The sequence below is a fragment of the Corapipo altera genome, unplaced genomic scaffold, assembly GCF_003945725.1.
Source record: "Corapipo altera isolate COAL_440 unplaced genomic scaffold, ASM394572v1 63, whole genome shotgun sequence".
Classification (NCBI taxonomy): Eukaryota; Metazoa; Chordata; class Aves; order Passeriformes; family Pipridae; genus Corapipo; species Corapipo altera.
In genome coordinates, this window is record NW_020884928.1 from 2604380 (window position 1) to 2629125 (window position 24746).

The 24746-nt window shown below is 36.8% G+C and overlaps 1 protein-coding gene across 3 annotated transcripts in view; it reads left to right on the forward strand.

Moving 5' to 3' along the window:
- NEBL (nebulette) overlaps nucleotides 1–24746 on the forward strand; it is a 251586-nt gene that overhangs the window by 222104 nt on the left and 4736 nt on the right. The window contains exons 6-7 of one of the 3 annotated variants that reach the window (XM_027658659.1): nucleotides 19188–19303; nucleotides 24588–24617. In XM_027658659.1, the coding sequence (XP_027514460.1) occupies nucleotides 19188–19303; nucleotides 24588–24617 (146 nt within the window). Of the gene's footprint in view, nucleotides 1–586; nucleotides 716–19187; nucleotides 19304–24587; nucleotides 24618–24746 lie in introns of all 3 variants that reach the window. The other 2 variants (XM_027658661.1, XM_027658660.1) reach the window with 2 other exon arrangements.

Sequence of the window (24746 nt, forward strand, 5' to 3'; positions counted from 1 at the left end):
ATGATATTATGCTTTGTGCTATTATTGCAACTCCAAGGCATTCATAATTTAAGGATAGATGGAAAAGGAGAGAAAGTAATATAATAACAGGTATCAGTGTTTTGGCTTTACAAGTTTATGGATTTTTTTTCCACCCTATAAGTGTTTCTTTTGAATGTTTAATTCTGCACATGGGTTTTCTTTGCTACTGATAGCGGAACTTTAAATATTCCTTTGAATAATATACAGAAGTATTTCCACATGCACTTATATGCATGTTGGAATAAAGCAACATTTGGATTTTCCACTGGAAATTTTTATATGCTTCATCTTCATCCCTTTTCTTGTATCTCAATGCTACCTTCCATTTCCGCTATTCTTTTAAAGCAAAAAACAAACTTAGTTGTATTAGATTCTGAAGCAAGCTTTGGAACTAAGCGGTGCTCAAAATGGATACAAAATTGTGAAGAATTTACTTTTCTTTGATTTTAATAGCATCAGTGTATGAAAAGCAATGTTTGCAGTGGTGAGGTTTATGTTGTTGCTTGTCTTTGCGCTTCTGTCATCTATTTACTGTGATATTCTTTATTTCTTTCTACCTTTGTAGAAAGAGCAAGCCGTTACAGTAAGCAGTATTTACGTTCTACCAGTTTGGGAGATTATAAATCAGATGGCTCTGACACGAACCCTACCTTTTCTTACTGCAGTGAGATAACAAGGCCATCTGAGGAAGGAGGTACCCCTTATTCCCACCTTTTCTACTAATGACACTATTGCAGTGTGTTGAGACCACACACGCCTGTATTAACTCCATCACCTTGCAAAGTTGCAAATAGAAATTGTGTAAGCTATTGCCTGATTGACGAAAAAAGCAAAGCAAGGTCTCAAAACTGCACAGTTTCTTGCATGCTATGTTACTTTATTGTGAATTCTCTTTCACCTTTTTGGTAATGCTTTTGGTCCAAAAGCTCTGTTAATTCCTAATTGCAGTACTTAAAAGAAGATGTGTTCTGTTTTTGCAAAACATACCTGAATCTGTTTTTTTTTGTCTTAAGTGACACAATGTAACTGATTGAAATACACCTCTAACCTGAAAAAAAAATTACCATGTACTTTTCAGTGGGCAAATCAAATGTATCATAGTATTTTAGTGACTAAAATACTTCTTCCCATATGCAAATATGCAGGTACTTGTGGCTCTCTGTTTCCTTCCTAAAAAAAAACCAAACCCAACAAATTTTATCAGCTATCCTCTTTCTCACACACGAAAGTTTTCTGCTCATCTCAGTGATCCGAGAATCAGGTTTAACATTCAGCTGCGAAGCTTATGTAGTCTGTTATTGTTTAACATGGATTAGTATTAGAATACTTTGACAAAGTACATTGTTAGGTACAAAACCACATTGTGCATCTGGTTGATGCCACAGGTTAGAAGAAAATTTATGAAAAAGATGAATAAGGGTCTAGTCATCCTAGAGACATTATATTATGTGTTAGACTTGACTGATGAATTGTAACTATTTGGAAACATTGCATTCTAAACAGATAATTTTTTAAAATAGTGATTTCTACTTCTCAGTTGTGAAAGAAAGTCCATTGAGAAGGTTATCCAAAGGGTTACTAATATTTTTTTTTAAGAAGGTGTTAGAGAAAAGATATTACTACCATTTAGTTGCCTGGCATCTTTACCCATGCTTTTAGAAAATTTTAAGGCATCTTAATTGTAGAGTGCAGCTGTTTATGTTCTCCAATCACGGGAGTAATATGTTATTATAGCGGCTAGTGTTTATGGAATCTGCATTATGTTAGGTGCCATGTAAATACATACAAGCAGACCTGATTAAGAATGGGCGAGGAGGAAGGTGTTCAGACTAAAGAACTGACTATGAACAAAGAAAGAAACACACATCTGTGACAGAAATGTATTACCTTGTATCATGTCTGACCATCTTTATTTGATATTTTAACTATATTCCCAGCTCTTTTAATAGATGATAGCAATTATCCACATTATGCTGTTTTTTATGTCTCTTCCTGTAATGATGCAAAGTGGGCTTCACAGTCCAGTGCATATTGCCTGTCTGTAGCTGTTCTGATCTTTTTTGTCACTATTCCAAGCCATTTTAACATTGCTTGGCCAGCTTGATTTGATTTTTACAATATATTTTTTATTACTTGCCATATTGAGAATGGGAAATGGGCTTTATTTTCCCACTTGTTTTGACACTAGTAAGCTTGTTTTTTGTGGCTCTACTTAAATCTATTGTTGTGGTGATGTGTTGAATAGATCCTTGCCAAGATCACCATATTTTAGGAAGAGATTGTTTCCGTTTTGACCCCACTGGCTTGCCAAGGTTCAAACACTTGTAGACAGTTCCCATTGCCGGGGAGAAATAAATGCCAAAGCTAAGTAATTTGACATAATCCTAATGATTTAAAAGGAAATACCATTTCTGTGAATGCAATAAGAAATAAACAGCAGAAAATAGCATCTTTGGTTGAAAATACGAACCTTTTTCATGGCAGTATCCCATCCAAAATGTCATTTAGCACACATCTACAGGATGAGTTTGCCCGTGACCTTTATACAGTGTCTCTTATGAAATACCACAGTAAATGAGAATCAAATGCATTTTGCTGAAATTTCACGAGTGTTTCTCATGGAGTTTGTACTTTTAGATCTAACAGGGTTTCTCAATGACAGTTGTTCAATCTGATGGCATGCCAACATGAACGATGGTTGGAGATCTATGACCAATTTTACAATCTCTGAGTGTCTCATCATCTTTCAGATATATTTTCATGTTGTACAATTCCTAGATACCTTTACCCACATTTGACCCACAATTCAGGTCTTCCACTGCCACTGCTGATGGAATTGTTCCTTAACTACCTCTTCCTAGCCCTTAGCTGGGTCCCTGACTTTATACCAGATGTTAAAGGCTTATTCAGATCTAAAGAACTCTCTCTTGTCTTAGGGGAATTTCGGTAACAATATCACAGGGAGGCTACTAACCTTGTTCATTGGAATTACTTCTTTCTACTTGATTCCCTGACCATTATTTTGGATCACGATGTTGAGCTGAGCCAAGTGCACCTCCCATGGAGCTTTCTCTACCAAATCAGTAGATTTTTGCATGATATAAGTCCAGGAAATTCCCTGTTCTCCCTTTTAGAGTATTGCAGGTAAAACTGATTAGGAAACAATAGTTAACACTTTCCAGCAAGCCTGATTCAGGTCATGAACTTTCATTTTAATATTATTTTAAAAATTACTTTTCAACTTTGTGTGTCTTTTTTACAGCTTCTTCCTGTGAGTGTTTTTCAAGGTTGAGCCTGACTGTATTACTTCATGGTATCACTGAGTTTTTTTGTCCTAGTGGGCAGAAGGTGTTGCTCTAGAGTTTCTCAGTCTGCCTAAATCCTTTGTAATTAGTTACTGCAGGCAAAGATTACCTTTTTACCTGCAAGCCATTCTGTAGGACTTTGCAGAAACACTAATGTGCCATATTTTTTTTCAAAATTCTCACCTGTAGTGAGTAGTTGTTTTCAGCTTGGCTAGAAAGGAACAGAAGATAATGATTTCTCTCATTAAGTTCTGCTTTTAACCCTCATGTCACAATTTCTCAGTCACAGAACTATTCACTTTTGGAAAGGTTTTTCAGATTATTTTCTTCAGAAAGAGAAGTTGAGATATATAGATGTCAGATTTATTTTTCTTTGTAAAGACAGACCAGGCAGATTTTTTTCACAGAACACTACAAAAAAGCAGCAAAGTTCCTTTGCTTTCAATTCAGGTCTTTCTAGACAGCATTGTGTCTGGCAAATGTCTCAACTATGGTGTTTTGAGGTGGTTTTTTTTAGTTTCTTTATAAAGTCCTGATTTTTCATGCAGTCTTATACACTGCTTTTCTCCCAGTTCTCTTCACACTCACTCTCTTGCTCCCCTTCCTTCCCTACCAGTAAAGTTCCATCCTACTCATTCACATTCAGCCCCCAGGAGAGAATGATTTGGTTCATATGGCTCAACACCTCTTCTAGTCTTGCACTTTGGACATTTGTATTTGTATTTCAACCATCTATTCAGGAAGAAGATGAATTTGTTTTACATATGACTCCCGTTTACATATAGTTATGGAGTTTTTGGTGTCTGATGACAGAAAGGAACAGAGTTATCACCTGATTGAACTTCTTGTATTTATGGTCTCTGCAGTGTTTCTCAGAAGTCATACTGAAGCATGTATTTTTATAAAGATTTCTTCTCCTTTTTTAAGGTCTCCATATCATATTAATCTACTCTCTTTTGCTAGAAACTTACTTCAGAAAGTGAAAAAACTTTTAGCTCACACCCTCATAGGTTAAGACTGTTTTGTTTAGTTCCTCTAAAGTCAAGACTAAAAATGCTTGAAAGTAGCACAAGTTTGTAATATTGGAGACTTTTTTTTAAAGGTTTGTTATTTTAGAACACTTTCTAAAAATATTCTTCACAGTAGTTCCGTCTGTGGAGACTGAGGAGGGAAAAGGACTTTTTAAAACTAGAGTGTTAATATGTGGGATGATGTAAGATAAGGAAATGAATTTGTGATGTATGATGTAGTGGCAGTGACAGAAACCAAGCTTACTTGCTCAGTTACCACGTGTGTGCATATGTAGACAAAGAATGGCAAGATAAAGTGAAGGCAGCAAGTAAAACCTTTAGGGTTGATTAGTATTTTTCTTCAGACCCATTGTTTGTAGTAAGCAAAGAAATAAAATACTACAGCCAGAAGAAATTCTGTTTCTTTGTCAAGCAGTTTAAGTCTTTGGGAGTGCAGAAATTTGTCCTTAAGGGAGTTGACCTTGTATCTGTGAGGATCACTCAGCTACTATTCAAACAAATTCCAGGCTTTGCCATGGTGGCAGGGAAGTGTACATGTTTGTCTACTGCTAGAACAGAGAGTCCTGATAACTGACCAGATGGTAGCAGAGGAGCCCTGGCACTGCTACCAGATCTACCATTTTTATCATTCACTTTTGCATTGGTCTTTGACACATTTTGAGATGAAGAATTCCTCTTAGTGTGTTGGAATGGGGAGACCCATCTGCACTAAAGAGTATCACTGTTATTCTCATTTCATTGTTATTTATTAATTCCTCCCCACCTTTCTTCCCCTCCCTCTCTCTCTCTCTCATTATGCAACAATTCTGTTTCATTATATTTCAGTGAAAGTGTTTTCCTTAGCGCTCCTCCTTTTGCTTTAGTCATCAAAGTCCTTTTATGCTGCTTTCCTTCAATCCTGTTTCAACTGAATGTTTTCATTTAACTTTCTAGTATTTTTCATTCTCTCAGTTTTTATTTTAATTATATATTAATGTATTATATCTCTGTGAGACTTTCTCTTTAGCTTTCTCTTGTTTTTCTTGGACTTAAATAACAAAGATTTTATTTAATATTTCCAAGTTCTCCTTTCAGTCTGAAATGATCTTAGTGAACATTCTGCAATAGCTGAATTTAACTTTTTTATGTCCCTGATACACCCTTTTTTTCTTTCTAATTGAAACTTGCAAGGCTGATTTTCTCCCCTTTTGCATTTGACCTTTCCCTTTTTTGTCTTTTATTTCCTCTTAATTTCTAGTTTAAATGGTGTGCATCAGCATATAGATATGATATGTAAATTTTTTCCTTACCATATGTTCAGAATTATTCAGTGTAATAAAGCGACCCTTTATTCTCATTTTACATTGTGTGTAGTCTGTAGATGGAGAAAAATAAGAGGTATCAGTTCATTGGCTGTTATGGGTATATTGTTACTCTGATGGGAAAAAACCACATGATTTCTTGGTTATTTTCTAAGTCATCATCATATTATCTTAAAAGCTATATAGAAATTGGTCTGTAGGAGACAGAAATCAGGTTCACTGTACTCTCAAAAGCACATGTTATGTAGGAAACCTTAGTGGATATTACGACAGAATTTTCAAGTGCCTTTTGTTGCATTTTAAATACAAATGCTGAAATTTCTTATATTTGGTTGGAGCCAGTGTGTTCCTGATTGGCTGCATGTATGCTGTTTACGCTTGTCTCCTTCAGCCTAAGTTCTTCAGTTTGAGTTTGCTTGCTGCCACCAGACGAGTAGTGAGAATTAGCATAAAGATGCCTTGATCTGAGGTTTAAGGCCTTCCTTCCTTTATTTTAATGAAAAGGGTATGCTGCTAACACTCAGGTCTCTCACTTTACCTTTGCGTGGGAAGTGACCTTCTTTTATTCATACTGACAATCCAAATACACAAATGTCAAGAAACCATGAAATTCCACTTATATTTTCCTAGTCTCTTAATTTTGGTTATCAGCCTTAAAAGCAACCTGCAGATCGCTATGAGAAAGCTGAAAATTTGTGTTACATACTTCATTGATACTACGTAACAAAAAAGAAATCTAGAAAAGATTGGTGTAAACAACCTCTGAGGAATAAACATGCCAAATGGGGATTGCTGGTAATTTGACTCCAAAGTCTATGAAGACCACAGAAAACACAATGGTCTAGTATCTTCCTTTAAGGTTTGAAGTCTTTATATAGCTTGGAGTGGAAGATTAATCAATAAGAAACAGTAAGTCCTTTCATCTCTCTCCCTAGTGGCGTGTCCTTCTTGTGTGATGTGAGCCTTCTGAAGAAGAAAGGCTCCAGAGCAGCTGAGCCTGCTCCCCTCCCTTCCTCCAAACTCTGGGGGTTATCTTTCCCCTTTCCTCACTGAGGCAGGAGCGTGTTGTAGGCCATTAGAAGAACTGCTCTTTGAACTGCAGTATGGACACAACCCTGCAAAAAGCAAACATAGACTTTGTGTATTAATGTGTATCATTGTCAGCGGCCTTACACTGGGTACCAGCTCATGGAAAGGGCTTTTATTCTTCAGCCCAACATTGTCATTTTAAAGCATTAATTTCAGGGATGTCTCCTTCTTTCCCCCTAGCACACACCAATATGGACTCTTTTTGTAACATGGTTGTTTGTAGGATTTGCCTGAGGCTTTGACACCTATGCATGCATATCACAGAAAATCCTAGGACAAGGAACTTTGCTGCTGCTTCTGCTCCTGGTTAGTCTAGTCAGAAGACAAACTAATGAGATGAAATGAAGAAAAAACCTCTTCTTTTCGCATGCTGGAACTGTAGAGATGTTCCCTAGTATGTGGGCCAAGGAGTCTCCTTGCATCGGGATAGTGCTAATAATCTTCTCCTGTGCAAAGATCGAAGAAGAACAGGAAAGGAAAACGGATTTGCTTCCCTTCCTTGCTCTGTCCTTTCCATGAAGTTTTATGAAAATCCCTCAGGTTTTGAAGTCGGGGCAAATAACCATTAGTAAAAGACAAGTTAAAGGAAAAAAGAAGGAATAATACCTGAGTGCTCTTTATATTGGAATAGAGAGATCTGTCATCTATCTCCAGATGCAGCTGGCAGGAATACTTAGAAATGCCAGGTCAAGCAGAATGACACAGCAGTTATATTTCCTTCTCTGGCGGCCAAGGAAAAATGGTTCTGTTCTGCTAGGGAGCTGAATTCTGTTCCTGTTATGTTGTTCCCTCAAGTTCGGTAATCAAATATGGCATTCGGAGGGAGAAGAATTGTTCAGTTCACGGGAAGAACTATAGGCTTTTATGGGTTTCTTGTCCTCTTTCAAGTGTGTCAGCAGGCTGCCCTGGCACAGAAAGCTGAACACATCAAAACAGCTCTCTGTCTGCTCTAGATACCTCATGGTGAGGATCACATCCACACTTCTCTTAGCCACCAGGCTCTCACATCTGTTTCTGAATTTTTGTATTTAAGACTAGGTGGTACTTTGGTTTTTCTTCTTCTACATACCAGCCCCCAGCAGGTTTGCCAACCTGTGGGAAAAAAATAGTCTTCTTCCACTCAACAGCAGCATAGTAAAAGTGTGCATTTCCATCTTGGTAATTAGGTGATTTTTCTGTTTTTAAGTGTATAATGTACTACAAATGCTTGCAGTCAAATAATAAATACCTCACCACAAACTTCTGTGATATTTTTGAACTTAGCTAAATGTTGGTTATACAGGCTGAAGTGCATGCCTATGTTTGTAACCTCTCTGATGCCACAAATTATTTAGCATGAAGAATTTTCTTTGTTAGAGAGCTTATGAGACCAAGAGAACTGGTGTCTCTTGGTCTTCCATTCTCAAACAGATTTTGCTGAACTTATATAGGTTACTTTAGGTTTGCTGTAACTGCATTGTACCCGAAAAGGACATGCTTTTTCATGCAGTAAGAGAGAGTTCTCTCCCTTCTGAAAATTGCATCTTTCATTTTGAAGGAGTTGTGTTCTGCTGTTTCAGCTTCTGCCTCCTGTTTCACAGTGATTCCTAATGTTCAAAGGGAATTTTTTCCCCTGATTAAAAATAATGACATTGCAGTTGGAGGAGTTTTTGAAAACAGTAGGAGGCTTCCTGGTTTTAAAAAGATGAAACTTTTTCAGCTGTAGATTTGAGGTAAGAAGGAAAAATGAAGGTAAGCTTAGTTGTGAGAGTTTAGATTTCAGTTCGAAACAGGTTGAATGTGTTCCTTACACTTGGGCTGATTTCTAGAAGTTTAAATGGTAAGAGTATTTCTTGATGCATAATATGTGATTTTGTCTCTGAGTAATCCATTTCAGCCTTTTAAGCCATGTAAGTATAGGAATTCAGAAAGGCAATGGGACTACATTTATGCGCTGTCTTGAACATTAACAATTTTCCATCCTAGTCTGGACTACTGGACTTTTAGTGTCTTCTGCTGAGTGCTTTGTTAATGCAGAATATGAGAGAAATTAGTCCAGAAGATTAAATTTCATTCTCTTCTACCACAGAGGTACAAAATATCTGTGAAACCTTTTTTTTAACATAAAACTTGAAACTTCATGTAGTACTCCAAGCTTAGTTAAATTTTGATTAAGGTTTAATTTAGGGTTCTGGGAATAAAACTAAATATTCCACACTAGTTGTAATACGTTAAGAAATAAATTGTGATTCGTCTGAAAGCACATTTTCATTCACTGTGTATTTACTGAGGATGAGTTAATGTTCCAAGGAGAGCTTTACTTTTCATACTTCCAAAATATTTTTGCTTATATTCCTTATGCCTGTCTTTGATTCCCCTGCTTCTCTTCCACACCCTTGACATCTGCATCATAAAAAGTCAATACCTGCCCATCCAGGTGGAGGAGAATCTGGAAGAGATCCCGTTTTCAATTTCTGTAGAGTAGCGGCAGTTCCGGGGATCCTTCTGTTTGATCTGCTGGCTGTCTGAGTTCGATGGTCCCTTTTTCATTAAACAGTTGGTGAGCAGAAAGTGGAAAGGAAATTTTCAAGTGACTCAACAGTTGGAAGTGTTAATGGTTCCCTTGGCAAGCAGTTGTTTCAGTTGTTCAGTGTAGTCCCCTAGAGCAACTTTTGATACACTTCAGAGGATTTTATATCCAGCAGACAGTAAATATAATTAGTAAAATTATGTGCAGTGACGTACATGATCCTGATCCATGCTATCTTTCCACCATTGTTCAGACTGGTTATACGCACTATGCAAATAAATGCACAGAAATCAAAGCACAGCTTCTGTGAGAAGAACTTACAGGCTTCTCTCTCTAAGGCACAAGAGCTACAGTAGATGTTCAGTAAATGTAAGAGAATTCAAATTATAATTGAAGGTGTGTGGGTAATGTAACATGTAAACATGACCTTTATTTTACTCTTTCCTTTTGTGAGGAAGCCTAGAGCAAAACCCTGCCTATTCACAATTTAAGTAGGAATTGCAGCTTCCTGTGGTACATCATGGCCCCACTAGGACTGAGGATGCCTCAGGCTGGCTTTAAGACATTGTGTGCCTTCATAAATAAAATAATGTGGTCTGGTGCGCGAGGAAAGAAAAGGCATATTCTACTGGTTTCTCAGCTGAGATGTGCTACAGCTTAGATTGAATGTCAGGCAAAAAAGTCAGCTGGTGGTAAGGTTTGTTTGTCAGTGACACCAAATCCTGACTGCAATTCATATTCAGAGCTGGATGCCCTGCGATTTGGTTATGTCCCAGGTACAATACCAGAGGGGTAAATGGGGATACATATGAGTGTTATGGTATACCAACTGTTAATAGATGCATAGGCTAAACTCTTTGGTCTGTACAGCTACCATTGATGACTAATTCCAAAGTAATATTCATAGTGGTGTCTGACTAAAATGAATGGGGGTAGTCCTTTTATATTTGAATGGTTGGAACAAATCCTAAGACACAATATAGTCTATATAGTCCCTGTTATTAATTCTTTTGTCCTCAAGTTGCGATAGAGTATTTAATGTATTAAATCTGGTTTTGTGAGGAAAATGAGTGAATTGAACATCTAGAAAAGATTTGTAGTTGAATATTCAAAACGGAATATTTTGTTAGTTGCACTACATTTGACTGTTCTAAAATGTTCTGTGTTCTTCATAATAACCCTAAAATGACATTTTAGGATTCAAAACTGGGAATAAATAGGACTCCACTTTTAGGGTTAGAAGTCAAATAGTTGAAGTAGTTTTTACAGTGCTGTGGTAAGAAATTGTCAGTGGTATCTGGAAGGGGGGATAAATGGTTTGTATTTTAAATGAAATAAATTGTAAGTAAAGTAGATTGTCGTAACTGCCCATAGAGTCCTAAATGTTAGATATAGAATTAATACAGTTTTTAAAATTCCCAAAAAACTGTTCATAGAAGTTGGATGAAGATAATAATTATTATCATTCATTCTAAATTGTAATTTTGTATTGTGTTCACTTCCATTTTACCCTGTTTTTTTAGCAAAAACCACAAAAACACGTGAGTCTGAATAAACAGTACAAACAGCCTTTTCCTATATTTTTAAAGGCTGATAACACTTAAAATATTTTACTTACTGTATTTCCAGGGAGATCATTTAACACCCTATTTTATAACAAACACCTTTAGCTTTCATGTGAAAAAGCTTTTGTTTGAAGGGTCTGCTATGGAATTACATTTATCAAATCAGTTCTGAGTGTTTATGGTCTTACAGTCCTAAATGGCCATTGCAAAGGCAGGCTGGGGAAGCTGATGGCATTTTCTGATCATCAAAACTGTCTGCTCTGCCAGAACAGGACTGGCTTTTGCTCTTTGCAGACTGTGAGACAGCCACTCACCACCTCACTGCTCCACAGTCAGACACAGGCAGAGGCTCTGTGGGTCGTTTGAGATTTGGCTTTTCCTCTCCTGTTGGCAGAGCACTAGATTACATGTATTTAATACTTTACAACTCTGTGATGCTTTACTATGACAGTAATGTATTAACGATCATAAAAGCTTTTGAGATGTGACTCAAAATCCTCCAATCCCTGTTCCTCAGTAAAAATGATACTCTAAGGAGTATCCACAACCACTTCCTGGCAAAAATATTCCCTGTGTTTTTGTCTTTTAATGAAGAGAGTGGATGTTCTGCTTACTGTCCTCTTTCTTTTAATGTTGACTATAGAAAACAGGACATCCTGGGTTCATTTCATTTTTCTCTAGACTGTGACATTTAATAACTGCTTGCAGACAAGGCTCCTGGAGACTGTGCTAGCCTGGCTTTCTCTGAATATATCACTTTTGTGCAGTGCCTCTGAAGGAAAATGAAAGCCATACTACTTTTGTTTAAAGGAAGAAATTGTCCATGAGAGACTGCCTTTTTGCAGTACAGAGACTTAGAACCCTCAGAGAGGCCAAAATGGACCTTGGGAAATAGCTTGCCCTGAAAAAGAATATAAAGGAATTGACCCACCATTCCTCAAAACATGAAGAATTAAGGAGAAGGTCTGAATGACCAGACACGTAGGCCATGAGGTACTAGAGAGACAGTTGGCCAACTGTTCTTTCACTGTCCTAGCTAGTACTTCTCAAATTCCCACTTCATCTGCTATTGGATTTATGATGGACTTATACCATAAAGACCAGTATAACGATTATTAGTGATATTGCCTGTTCATACAAATCAGGGACTGTGGACTGACATATGAGATAGTCCCTGCCTAAAAGGGAACCTCAAACAAAACACAGAATTCCATATGTCATGAGCACATTAGACATTCTTTTTGTTGTTCCTTTCAAAATTTCTTAGCTTTCTTTGATGTATGCTAAACAGCTATGTGAGATCTTCTGTGGTAATTTCATTCAAAATCAGATTGAAATTTCTTATGTTGAAATTGCTTTTAAGAGTTGTAATTGCATGATTCTGCATTTTCCATAATAATCTACTTCAGCTTGTATGGTGGATACATATAGTTAGTCTCAGTTATTGCTGGCTGATAAAATAGTGTTCTAAAATAATGATACTTCAAAAAATCTTCATCTAATCATGACATTAATGAAGTTTAAAATATTTATTTTATACATTGTAGTATGTCTAAGTAATCTTGAGAGGAGAGACATTTTGATTTTTTGCATCATGAATAATTAATGTTAGTTAGAGATTAGTAATTTTGTTGACCTCCTCTCCATCATTTTTTAAGTATTTGAATATTGCATGGCATGTATCGTATTACTTTAGAATTTAGGTTATGGAAACTTCCTAAGCTTGTTATGCTCTCAATTTGCCTCTGACTCCAAGTAGTTCAGAGCTTCAATTCTAATGAGGTCAGTGAGCATGGCAGATATTTATTAACAGTCTGTGTGAATTAGGCCATACTTTCAGGTTGTTATTTCAACAACCTAATTATATCTGGGTTTGATATTCCAATTTACTAAGTATTACTGACTCCTGTAATGGATAGTATGCCGACAAACTGCTGCTTCTGACAGCACAACTGAGAACAACCATTCTGGTAGCTTAGACATCCGTGAAAGCAAGCTCACTGACGAGTAAAGGGCAAGGAAAAGAAGGAAAAAAAAGGAAATAAAAGAAATGAAGAGAAAGTTACTTTTACAAGAAAAAATGCCAAGATGTCTTACCATGATGTTTTCTACTGTTCTAAAAACAGCACTGTTCTGTATCAGGTCTCAGCATCTGCAGTCTTCAGGTTAGTATTTTTTGTGTGCTTACACAGTCTGAACTATTGTCAGTAAATGTGACTCTGCTGTACTACTCTTTTTGATTAAAAAATAACTAAACTGTGTAATAGATAAAAGTTATAATCAGTTTAGAGTGTGTTTTTCAATTTTCTAGCTTATCTGAAAAGTCAGTGCAGAGCAATTTAACTTTAGACATGATAGGGAAATTTTCAATGTTGTTCATCTGAAGATAGCAGTTTAATGCCAAACATTTTGTAGGAATGGATCACTTGTGATTAATATCTCATTGCCAAAATAACCCTATTTATTTCAGTTTGAGATTGTTAAGGTTATAGCTTGACATTTTTAAAACAAAGAATTCAACCTTATGTTGAAATATGTTTAATTTTGAAGAGCCACATAAATTATAGTAAAGATTGAAAAGTGTAAATATTTTTATATGATTGGCAAAAAATTGTTTCTTTACCCAATTTTTAAAATTTCTTTTTGCATGAACCTTGGGGATTTTTTAGATTTGCATCCTAGTTTGGGACAGGAGCATTCTTGGCAATCATTTCTGCACTGTGAAGTTATTAATGGGGTTTTCCTAATGTTGTCTGTATCTAACATAGCTGTATTCTTCTGTTTGTTTTCTCTGCTCCTGTGACTGCTTTACTATGTCCTTTGGAGACCATCTCCTTGCTCAGTACCATGGGGGTGCTGCAGAGCTCTGTAGCTCATATCAACCTCTCTAGGCAATCCTTGCACATGCCTTGAAGTCTGTTAAGTTCTCTGATACCTGTTTTTAGCTGGCTACATTAGGCTTAATACTCTCTAAGCTTCCACTATGACTTTTTTCAAATACTGTGGAGACCTAGGATGCAAGTAGCTGAGCAGTGCATGCCACGTGTAAGCATACAGGAGCATCTGCACTATATGGGGTACTTTGTTTGGAGCTGGATGCTGGGATATCTGGAGGGAAGCATCCTATGAGAGGCTCAGCTCTTTTGCTGTTTGAACTCAGAGGTAGCTTGCAGAAAAGGGAAGTGCTTAGGGGGACATACCTCGGGACAACTGAGCTCATCCAGCAGTTTGCTGCCTTCTGCTGTCTAGCCTTGGGTACTTAGTCCTGCCTCCATCCTTGCATTGAATCTATCACTGTCCTGATCCCTTGCTGAGCTGACTTAGCTCACCAAGCCAGCAGAAGAACAACCTAGATGAGAGGAAGGAAAAGGTGGTAGGAGTGTTAGGTTGTCTCAGCCACCTCATGGGACATAACCAGCAGCCAATATCTGGGGAAAGTGATAGAAAACAAAAAAAAATAAACCAGAGTTTGTAAGCAAAGTTACATCAGTGACACTTTCCGTAGAAGGCTTTGAAAGCTATCAGTTGTTATTATCCACCAGCTTCAACACAGCAGTAGCAGTTGTATTTCCTATGTTTCCTAGGGTTGTATTTCCTTAACTATATATTCTTGTAACTTGCACTGGGAAGTGGTGAAGGGAGTTGTGCAGTTAGGGCACAGCAACCTGTCCACGTGAGCAGCAGTCCGCAGGTACTGTAGGCCTACATGTCCCCACATGTGGTTACATCACTATGACTGTGTCTTCTGTTGCATGGGACATGGCTGAGTAATTTCTAAGGAAAGGACAAAAGAAAGAAGGAACTGAAAACTAAGGGGGAGGCTTTCTAAAGAAAGGCTCTGAGGCCTGTACTAAATGTTGCAACCTGTGGAAAATAAGGCAGCAGCAACAAGGCAAAACAGGGGAAGGACTTCAATATATGTAGAACAGCATGATTCCCATAAGCAGCTTGATCTATTTTGGGTGAGCTCATCGTAATGGCAGTAACACAGTATGATGATACTCTATTCTGGCTCTATTGCAACTTTTATGCTGCTCAGAAAATCTACAGCTTATTATCTAGTGTCTTGCAGACACTAGACTTAAGCACATGCTAATCATAATCTTTCTTTTTACTTTGTACTCTCTCGTGTAGTTATTACAAAATGTTGAACTATTCTTTGTGAGTTCTCTGAAGTCTTAGGAGTGGAATGATGAATTAAGGTAATATCAAAATAGCAAGTGAAATAAATGCTTAAAACTGCATGATGTGTGTGGGAGTAAATTAAGTGATTGTTATTTTCCATCTGGTGGAATAAATCGCATGTGTTGCGGTAAACGGCAAAAATGCAGTAGTTAGCAGTGAGGATATGTTGTTTTACCATGGATTATCAAGGTTCTGCTGTACAAAAGAATGAAAGAGCTTAAGTATGGTTTTGATAACACGTATCTTGGAACCTAACATTTATTTAAGTGATTTTTCTTTTTTGCGTAAACTTTTTTTTTAACCTTGTAGTTATACAATTATACTTGTAGTTATACAATTTAACCTTGTAGTATACAATGCTCTCTAAATGATTCCTTTCTGGTTTCCACAGTCTGATGTTTTTCTGTCCCAGTTCTTCTCAAAGCGTATCCTGATTGGTACACATTCTGCAGACCCCATTGTCTGTGGCAGTAATTTGATACTTGCTATCATTCTTTCAGCTGCTTCTTTCTCTTGGAGGCTTCCTCTCTGCTTGCCTTATATCATGTTCATTCATTTTTCTCTCTCTTTTCTCTGAGGAAGCCTATAAAGAGATATATGATAAATTTCTTCAAGTAGATAATTTAAAATGAATATCTGGCTTTCTTGGTAAGTGGGACAAGAAAAACAAAGTTTTGATACACTAGAATACATCTGGTAAAGTCTTAATGCAGCAAGAAAAAACATCCACCTCTATTTCTGGGAGCAATGGTCAGCCCTCAGCTCACTCACCAATAAATCTGGCTTCAGTTAAATGAATTTCATGTTCCATCACTGTATTTTATTGTTCCCTTAGGTTATCTAAAACCATTGCTTTTGCTGTTGCTGCAGTCAATGATGTTATAGAACTTTATACCTCGGTCTGATGAAAAGACTGCAGTTAACTATAGGTGATGATGATGAAGACAATTCAAACTCTTTCTCTGCATCATTTAATCTCACCTTGGATCATCTGTATGTCACCAGAAATACAGCTCAGATATGTTGTCTCTTCACTATTCAGCTTATTTATGTGATTCCCAAATTGTCTTCCAAATAGTCAACCATCTGGATGTTTCTTAATTATTTTTGTAAAGACTCGTTAAAAAATAATGATTTTTTTTTGCAGCCCTACTACAGTATTGTTTTAATGAAAAAAACCCGCACAAAAAACCAACCCACGTGTAATTATTCAATCAAGTGCCTTCAATACTAAAAAGTACTGATATATATGCTCACATATATGATACCTAAATAAATTACTAGGAGGTAATCAACACAGCAAATCCTAGAATTTCCTTCTTTTTTTTTTGTATAGAATCTTTTTCTAATATTCAGCTTCTAGCACTTCCCAAAATTTCTAATGCTTTGGAAGAAATACTTTGTTTTCGTGGATCTGTGGTTTTCACCACTGCAGATAAAGTAGCAAACAGGTTTGCTGAGACAGTTTGACAGAATTCTCTTAGCTTGCAAGAGACTGATTGCTAAAGAGGAGAGCACGTCTCAGATCTCCTGCAGTCACTTGTCACAGAGGCAGGAGGCACAGGTTATCCTCCCCAGAATGAGCCAGTTGATTTGGAGGCTATAATGAAGCTGACCATCAGTGGGTTTGCTACCTTACACTGACAGGGGATGCTTGATAGAAATGGAGAAAGATCTGTTTTGGGAAGGAATCCAGTTCCTACCAGCATCTTTACTTTTCTAAAGAAGAAAAGAAGAAAGGGACTCTGGGGTGTCTGCCCCTGCCAGGGACCAGGGAAGAGCTACCAGCCCATTGTTGCTGCAGAGCAGGCTGGGTGCTGACTGATCAGCAGCCAGTGTTGGCTGAAGATATTCCTCCTGTTAAGTTAAGAAGTTCAAGCTGTGCTCAGTTTCCAACTCACAGAACCAATTTATGGGTGGTATGAGGAGATAAGGCTTCGTTGGCTTCTATGAACTGACCTACATTTATGCTGGTGGTGAATTAGGCAAAATATATTCATTCCAGCTTGATCTCAGAACCTTTGATTAAATTATGTTTTTCTTTATTGTCTCATGAAGGGCTACATCTGGTCATGTAGAAATAGCTTGTAACAACATTGAAACATAAATTATTTGATGAACTACTTAGGACTATTCACTTAATGCATGATAATCCTGTGAACATGTTAATGAGCAGCAATTCTCTGATGATTGAACTGCTTTAAAATGTCTTTCTACTTATATGTCATTAGAATGAACTTGGCACTTCTAAAACATCCATTATTCATCATGTTCCAATGTTGCATCTGACTGTGTATCACTAATTTCACTCACTTAACAAAACAATCTATTCATTACAATAGTTTGAAGCATATTTTCTACATCAGAAAAATTCTAGTTAAATATACAATGTTACTTATCTTTACAAATATCATAGAGCAAAAAGTAGCATCCCAAATTGTAATTACACACTTATCGCATTTGGATATGCTGACTAAAACTAAATGGAAGTTTTAAGAAGAACCTTCAGTTGAAATAAATGATTTTGTTAGCTGGAGGAGCAGGATTGGTAAAACAGCTCACCAAAAGCAAAAGGTTGACTTTTCTTTCTGAAATAGTTCAGCAAACATTTTCTCAGTAATGCCTTTTCACGTGTATTTATTGTCCCAATAATTTAAGAAACAGAGAAAGAGAATTTTTAGTGCAAATATGAATACTTCTAAATATATATTTTTTCAATGGGTTTTCCTGCTTCTCCCATGTTTTTTTTCATTTTACAAGTCCTGGATCATTCCAGGTATTGTGAACCCCATTAAATCCTACATTAGCTTTGGTCCTTTTTGAATTTGTGTGTGAAGGCTACTTCAGAAGAGTTTCTTCCCAGCAAGCCCAAGAGATCTATCTCAGAAAGTGTTGGACTGCTGTATGACTCCATGTTTGAAGATTTTTTACTGATGTCCTGCAAGGACTCTTCTCCTTAAAGCAGCAGACAGCTTTTGGTAGAGAAGTTAGATAGAATATCAGCTAAATGGACCACTTGAAGTAGTATCAACAGAAATGCGTTTTCAGTGTAGCTAAATGAATTTCCAGCTGAATTAACAAAATTCTGGTAAATTACTGTGGAGGTGGGCTAATAACCTCCAAACAAGCCAGAAGACTTTTTTCTCAGAGTGAATGAGAGTCTTATAAAACACACAAATATATGGTGATGAAACTTTCAGTCTTTAGATGTTGAAAACCACTTCAGTCTCTTAATTTTACTTTAAAAATGCTTATTTGCCTGGCTAGGAAAATAGTCAGTAGTCACTTATGCTGGGCTTACTTCTCAGAGTTTTTTGATCAACCATGTTTTTAACACACTCTGTTTTGGTCTGTTGCTGAAGTAGGATGTTTGGGCAGATATGAGAGGTTTATGAATGCTTTCCTAGTAACCAATGGAGTTAGGGAGTCTCTGTTGGTTGTATTAATGCTTTCAGCAGCTCTTGGTAAAATAGAAGTCAATATATTAATGATTAACATAAAAAATTGTTAAAATAATGTGAATACAATACGTGTTAAAGAGATGGAACAATTGTGTGATAAGAGGAAGATACTAAAAAGGTGGACTTTGAAACATTGAATAAGCATGGATCTCTCTGTGCTTGGCTAAGAATGTTGATAGCATCAGACTGAACTAAGAAACTCAACTCTGTGTTCACTTTTTAACATTTCTGTCTCTTCCCGTGAATCACAATCCTTCTTTGCTCATAACACAATAGATAAGAGTTAGTTTGCAATGAGTTAAGAATTAATTGCAGTGAATTTCTACTGAAGCATTTAAAAACTATAAATATAGCTCTTTTTTATGAATCTTTCCTTAAAAATATCAGTTTATGGGACATATATGTAATGCTTCATCTATGGTAGTATCAGAATTGAATTAGTGGTGTCTCAAGCTTTCATACACCTTTTTATGGTTAGATTTCTAACGGTAAGTTAAACTTTTCCTTCCAACTAAGATTGATAGTGTTTGTGGACATATTGCTATAGCTTTGGCTATATTTATGTGTAATTCAATAAAAAGCCTTATGTTGTATATGGAAATAATTCTGACTGTTTTATATGGAGGAATTGATATTAACCATGCAAATAGTTTCTACAAAATGCTACAATAAGGACCATTTTTAAATCTTAATTAAGGTGTCTGTATTTCTTTAATGCAGCCCCTGTTCTCCCTGGGGCATATCAGCAAAGCCAGACTCAAGGATATGGATACATGCACCAGACCAGTATGTCGTCCATGAGGTCCATGCATTCACAGCCTCATTCAGCAAGTCTGGTGAGTATTGGATTTAAAGGAGAATTTTATTTGGTAAGCAACATCATCAGCAATTGGGAAATCTCTTAAATATGATTGAATTGATCCCCTTGATTTCTACAGCTAAACTATTTGACTGTCCTAGTCCTAAATGTAAGTGACAGTCCTCATGTATAAAAAAGATTTAAGAGACTATAGGCAGTGGTAAGAGCTCTTGCATCAGAATGCATAAAAAAAATAATTAATGATATCCAGAAAAATAACTGAATCTTTTACCTACTTAAAACAAATAGTAAATGTTTGGACAATATTTCACAGGCCGAACTTTATATTATACTCTGTGATGAATTCATGCGCCTAGCACTGGATGAAAACCACTGATCTCTTAAGATCACCCTGTTGATTTAAGTTTCAATTTTTTTTTGACTCGCTGATTTTGTACTACAGGCTTTGTGCCTATCTGCATTACTTATTTCTTCTTGTATAAAGCTGGCTCAGGCTCTGTATTGGTGTGCCCTTTCTAATCCAACTGGAGTCATGCACCAACTTGTGCCTGATCAAATTGAGTTATACTGGTGGGCAACTGAGAAGAACCTTTATCATGAAGCTGTGGCCACGTCACGAAGTTCTTAATTGTGGTGGATGGGAATGTAAAGCTGGAGTGAATATTTCATTTTAGAAGTAACTGGTCCTGGTAGGAGAGCTCAATGGGTATTCAGCTGGGATTTTTAGGAAATTGAGCTTCTTTTTTCCTTTTGAACTCTTTATATATAAAGTTCATTTTTAATGGTTATCATATTTTTAAAATTATATTGCTGCCTAGAGATTCCATAGTTCAGATCCAATCACCTTTTACCTTAAAAATATTGACTTGCAATTTTGAAGTTTAAACTATTTTGAATGGATGTATATTTACTACATCTGTCACATTTTAGAGATGAATAAATATTTAATTATGAACCAAACTTAGAGCTTGCTGAGCTTGAAAATGTTTGTTTTCCAGATTACTAAAACTTGTATTTTTTTTGTAAGAGTGAAACTCTGTGACATTTTGCATTGTAAAGATCATGATGTTCTGTGAGGTGTGAGTGGTTTCAGGCTTCCTGGAGTCTTATCTGCCTGGGGCTGAGGGGGCTAACTTGCTGGAAAATCTGGGATTCAGATACCTGCATCTTTGAGTGAACCAATAACCTGAGAATCTCTTTGGACAGCTGCATGACAGCTGTGAGACAGCTGATGCTGGAATCAACCATTAATTTCCAAGGATATCACAAGGCACTTGGGGAGCTGGCTGTTTTCCAAAAGGGCCAGAGTACGAAAAGTAGGAGACCGGAAAGCCTCGACTTTGACAGGAGATTTCTAGTAGTTGAGGAGTAAAGCAAACAGCTTTTAAATCCAGCAGATAGAGAATGGAGATGCCTGCAAATCTTGAAATGCACTTACCAGCCTTTGCAGCTATGTGGGCAGGTAGATGACTACTATTGCCCTACTATCTCTATGTCCCAGCGACTTACGTGGCAGACTGTTGAAACAGCATAGTTTCAGTCATCATGAGAATCAACATCTGCTTCTCCTTTCAGAACTGGAAATGTAAAGGTAGTAGGAAAAGGGAGTGACATTAAAGGATTTTAAAAATAAAGGATTGACTTATTTCGACAGGATTTCTTATCCCTTTTGTGCAACTGTTGTCACTTGACGTCCTTTTGAGTGATAATAGCTGTTTATCATGGGAAAACAGCAAACATCATGATTTGAACAGATCTTGCTGCTGTTAAAAACTGGGTGGGCTTCCTTGTAGACAATAAACCCCAAACATTTCCAGAAATCAAGGACTGCTGGCCTGGTGCTGACTGCTAACTTGCCAGTCTGGTGAGGAAGACGTGAGCATGATGTTGTCACCCCAGGGTGTTGATTCTGCTCCAAAAGAGGCATCTCAGATGCATCTAGAAACCTGCTGTGCTCCTTTGCCTTTCCACCTTCATGCCAGAAGACTGCATTTTCGTTAGCCTGTGAAGCTTATCCAGGGTGCTGGAAATGCTACTCTCAGCTATTGGGATGATGCAGAGGATTCTCTGCATGTGCTTGGGGGAAACCCCTGATTGAGGATGTGTTTAAATGTAGTAATTAGCACAGACTGAAAATATCTAGTTTTGGAGTGCTTTTAAAATGTGATAGGAGATCTGACAAACACTGTTTAGGTTCATTGCTTTCAGCTGCTTGTTCAGTTCTGGGCTTGGAGCAGTACTATCAGAGATGTGGTGGTGTCTGGCTAGTAACAGAGGGAAGAAAGAAGTAAGAGAAGAAAGTAACAGCAGGAGGAGATTGAAGGAAAGAAGTCCTAGACTGAATAGTGACCTCAAAGCACAAACAGTTTTTGAGACTTAAGTAGAAGCACTGAAGGTGAGAAAGTCACTCATCAGTGCCTGAGTATGGCCAGGACATCTCTAGGGTGACAGTGATTTAAGTTCCCATGGGTTATATCAGAGTGGGCATAATTAAGGAGTTAGCTACTGTCGTAAAACTACTCCTTTCAGCTGATTTGTTGTATTGTTATCAAATCAGTGTCCCCCCAAAAAATAAATTCATTTTATAATCATACCCACCAATCTTCTATACTGAGAAACTGAATTTTTCTAATTTCTACAGTTTCAAAATTTGGTTTATTTCATTTTGAGCTGTGTTTTGTGTGAGGCATGATCCTAACACAGTCTTTTGATAGATTTTTTTTTTCCTCAGATAAGTTGCATTATTTTCTGATTCTTTACTTTTGCTCACTTTCTGTGAGCAGTTCTGCATAATGGGCTGAATTAAATTGTTGCTCAGATTACAGAGTGTTTTGTAACAGATGCCTGCAGGCTGTTTGACTCTTTGGAAAATAACACACTTTCAGATATCTAAAAGTGATAGGAAAACAAAACCCTTGTTGTAAGTTAGCTACTGTATGTGAAAGGATGCTCCAACAGGTACTGCTCCTTGCAAGGAGCCATCCATAGAAGTGGAAAAATGTATCTGTTGGTTCAGATCTAGCTAGGGAGCTGAGAATATAAGTTGGTCTTCAGTTCTTTATGTGCAGAGGACTTAACTGTTCTGTCTAAGCAGTAGCTGTGAAATAGACCTTTGAGGAAGTGAGAAATAAGTGAGTATTTGACTGTTTTACAAAACTCTAAACTTTTCTTACAACCTGTTGTACTCAGTACCTGCAAAACTCACCACTGACAGAGGAATAATTCACTAAAATGCATTTTAAAAATCCCTGCTTTGAGTCCTTTAGGCATTGTAATTCTCAATTATATAGCACAGACTACACTCTGCAGTGATAATTAGGCATTAAATGCTAACGGGATTATTATGGAGATTTCTCCTGACAGCCATTTAGCACCTAATTAGGTGTTAAGGCCATAAATTTAGGTTTCTCAGCAGCATTTAGGGCCCTAATAAATTCTTTTGAAGTTAGAAATTACCAGCTTGTCTTCACAACTGTGCCACCACAGTGATGTAAACAAGCTGCCTTTAAGGAGACAGCGGTAGTATGTCCTTTGCCATCGTGCTCTAAGGATGAGTGAGTATCCTTCTGAGTGAGCAAGAATTCTCTATTTTTCCAATTTTATGTTAGTTTAATAAAACATTTAATCTCTTCTCCCAGCCTTTGCCCATTTAAAGGAGACATATAAGCATGGCTCAGAGTGAAATCCATTTGCTGTCTTATGCCAGATATAGATTTTTTACCATTTTTCTTAAATGGACCCTCTTTTGAAATAAATTTTTCACAGGGCTAAGTGGTGCTGAACTTGTTGTAATAGCATGTTTTTCACTGCTTTTTCGGAGTTAGTTTAGAGAGATTAGTTGAAAAAGTTGGAAAAAATAAGATTCCTAAAGGCAGAGGGTCTTCTGACCACTAGTTCTCTAGTTTATGAATCTTTAAGGAATTTTTGGTGATGATAGAACCCACCCAATTACTTGCTGTGATATAGTGCATAAACGATGATGCTTTTTTTTCATCAACTCCCATGAACACTTGGAAGACTTTTAGGAACCTCTGGTTGAAAATTAGTCTTGGTCACAGCCTGTAGGGCAGCAAAATTGCAAGGCACTGCAGAGAACAATTATACAGAGCAAGACCAAAATACAGTTCAGAGTAGGCTTGTCAGGAAAGGTGGTCTCCAGTGGTCTCCATCGTTTGAACAGGAGCTGATTCTCCATACTGTTTAATCTGCACTATCAATTATAAAGGCAAATCAAAACAAAAAGTGTATTTCTGGCATGGGAACAGAAATGATAGATTGCCTTATAGTGTTTGGATTAAATAATTCCACATTTCCAACATGTAACAAGTCTCCACCTTTTCAGAAAATAGTTTTATTAAACCCCTCAAAACTCATATATGATATATACTAAAACTAATCCAGAACTGTTTTCCTGATCTGGGTAGCAGAACTAAGTTTGCTGTCTATTACAGGGTTCAGACAATAATACTAGGCATAACTCAAACATTGACTGTTTTTACCTTTTTTTCTCTTCAAATCATTCTACCAGAAAATTTCAGCTACTTATGATAATATAGCAAAAATTGCCAAAAGGGAAATTGAATATTGTCAGTGATGCTTGAACTGTACTTGACTTCTCTTGAGAGCCAGGGTGAAAAAAAGAATTATTCCTGGGAATTTTAAAATGAGCTATTTTTTTCTTCTGTTAAGGTATAAGGGGAGATTGTTCCCCCGAGTTTGAAAATCCACTTTGAATTCCAGTATAGAATCATAGCATTTTATTGGTTATGAGTGAAAACAAGTACTCTATTTAGAAAAATAGAGAAAAAATTTGATATCGTGGCTTACAGTTGGCAGAGTTGTGCAGAAATTTGGCTTAGCTAATGATGGGACTTTATGTGCTAAAGAGAACAATTTATCTCATATGAAAAAATGAGTATTCATAAAAATTTTTTTTACAGACTTTTTGAAATCTTGTTTTTTCTTTAGATAATAATGGATTATAATTCTTAATTCAGGGTAGAATCCTAATGAAATGAAAGACATTCAGTGAGATGGCAAAGTTAATGACCTAGATGAAGACTATGTTTCTTTTTGTAGTGAAGACATAGGAGAAGCTACTTGGGAATCATGCAGATAGGAAGAAGTACAGCTAGCCATGGCGGATGTATTGAACTGTTACTAGTGAATAAATGAAACAACAATTAGAATATTTCAAGATGCAGGGAATGGCTTGAAATCTGTTTGTATGAGGTCTTTGGACAATGTAGGTTAACAAAAATAATTATTTTGCTACTCAGTATTCACTGTATTTTTGACAGGGTGGAGAGAGTACCGTTCCTTTTCAACAGGTAACTTGTGATTTTACTCTCTGCCTTGCTCCCTCTATTCTTTTTTCCTTCTCTTTTCATCTTTGTGCAAAGAGAAGGAATCTATCTCTGTTCAAACTTGAGACTTGACAGCCTTGTTTTCTTTCCTTC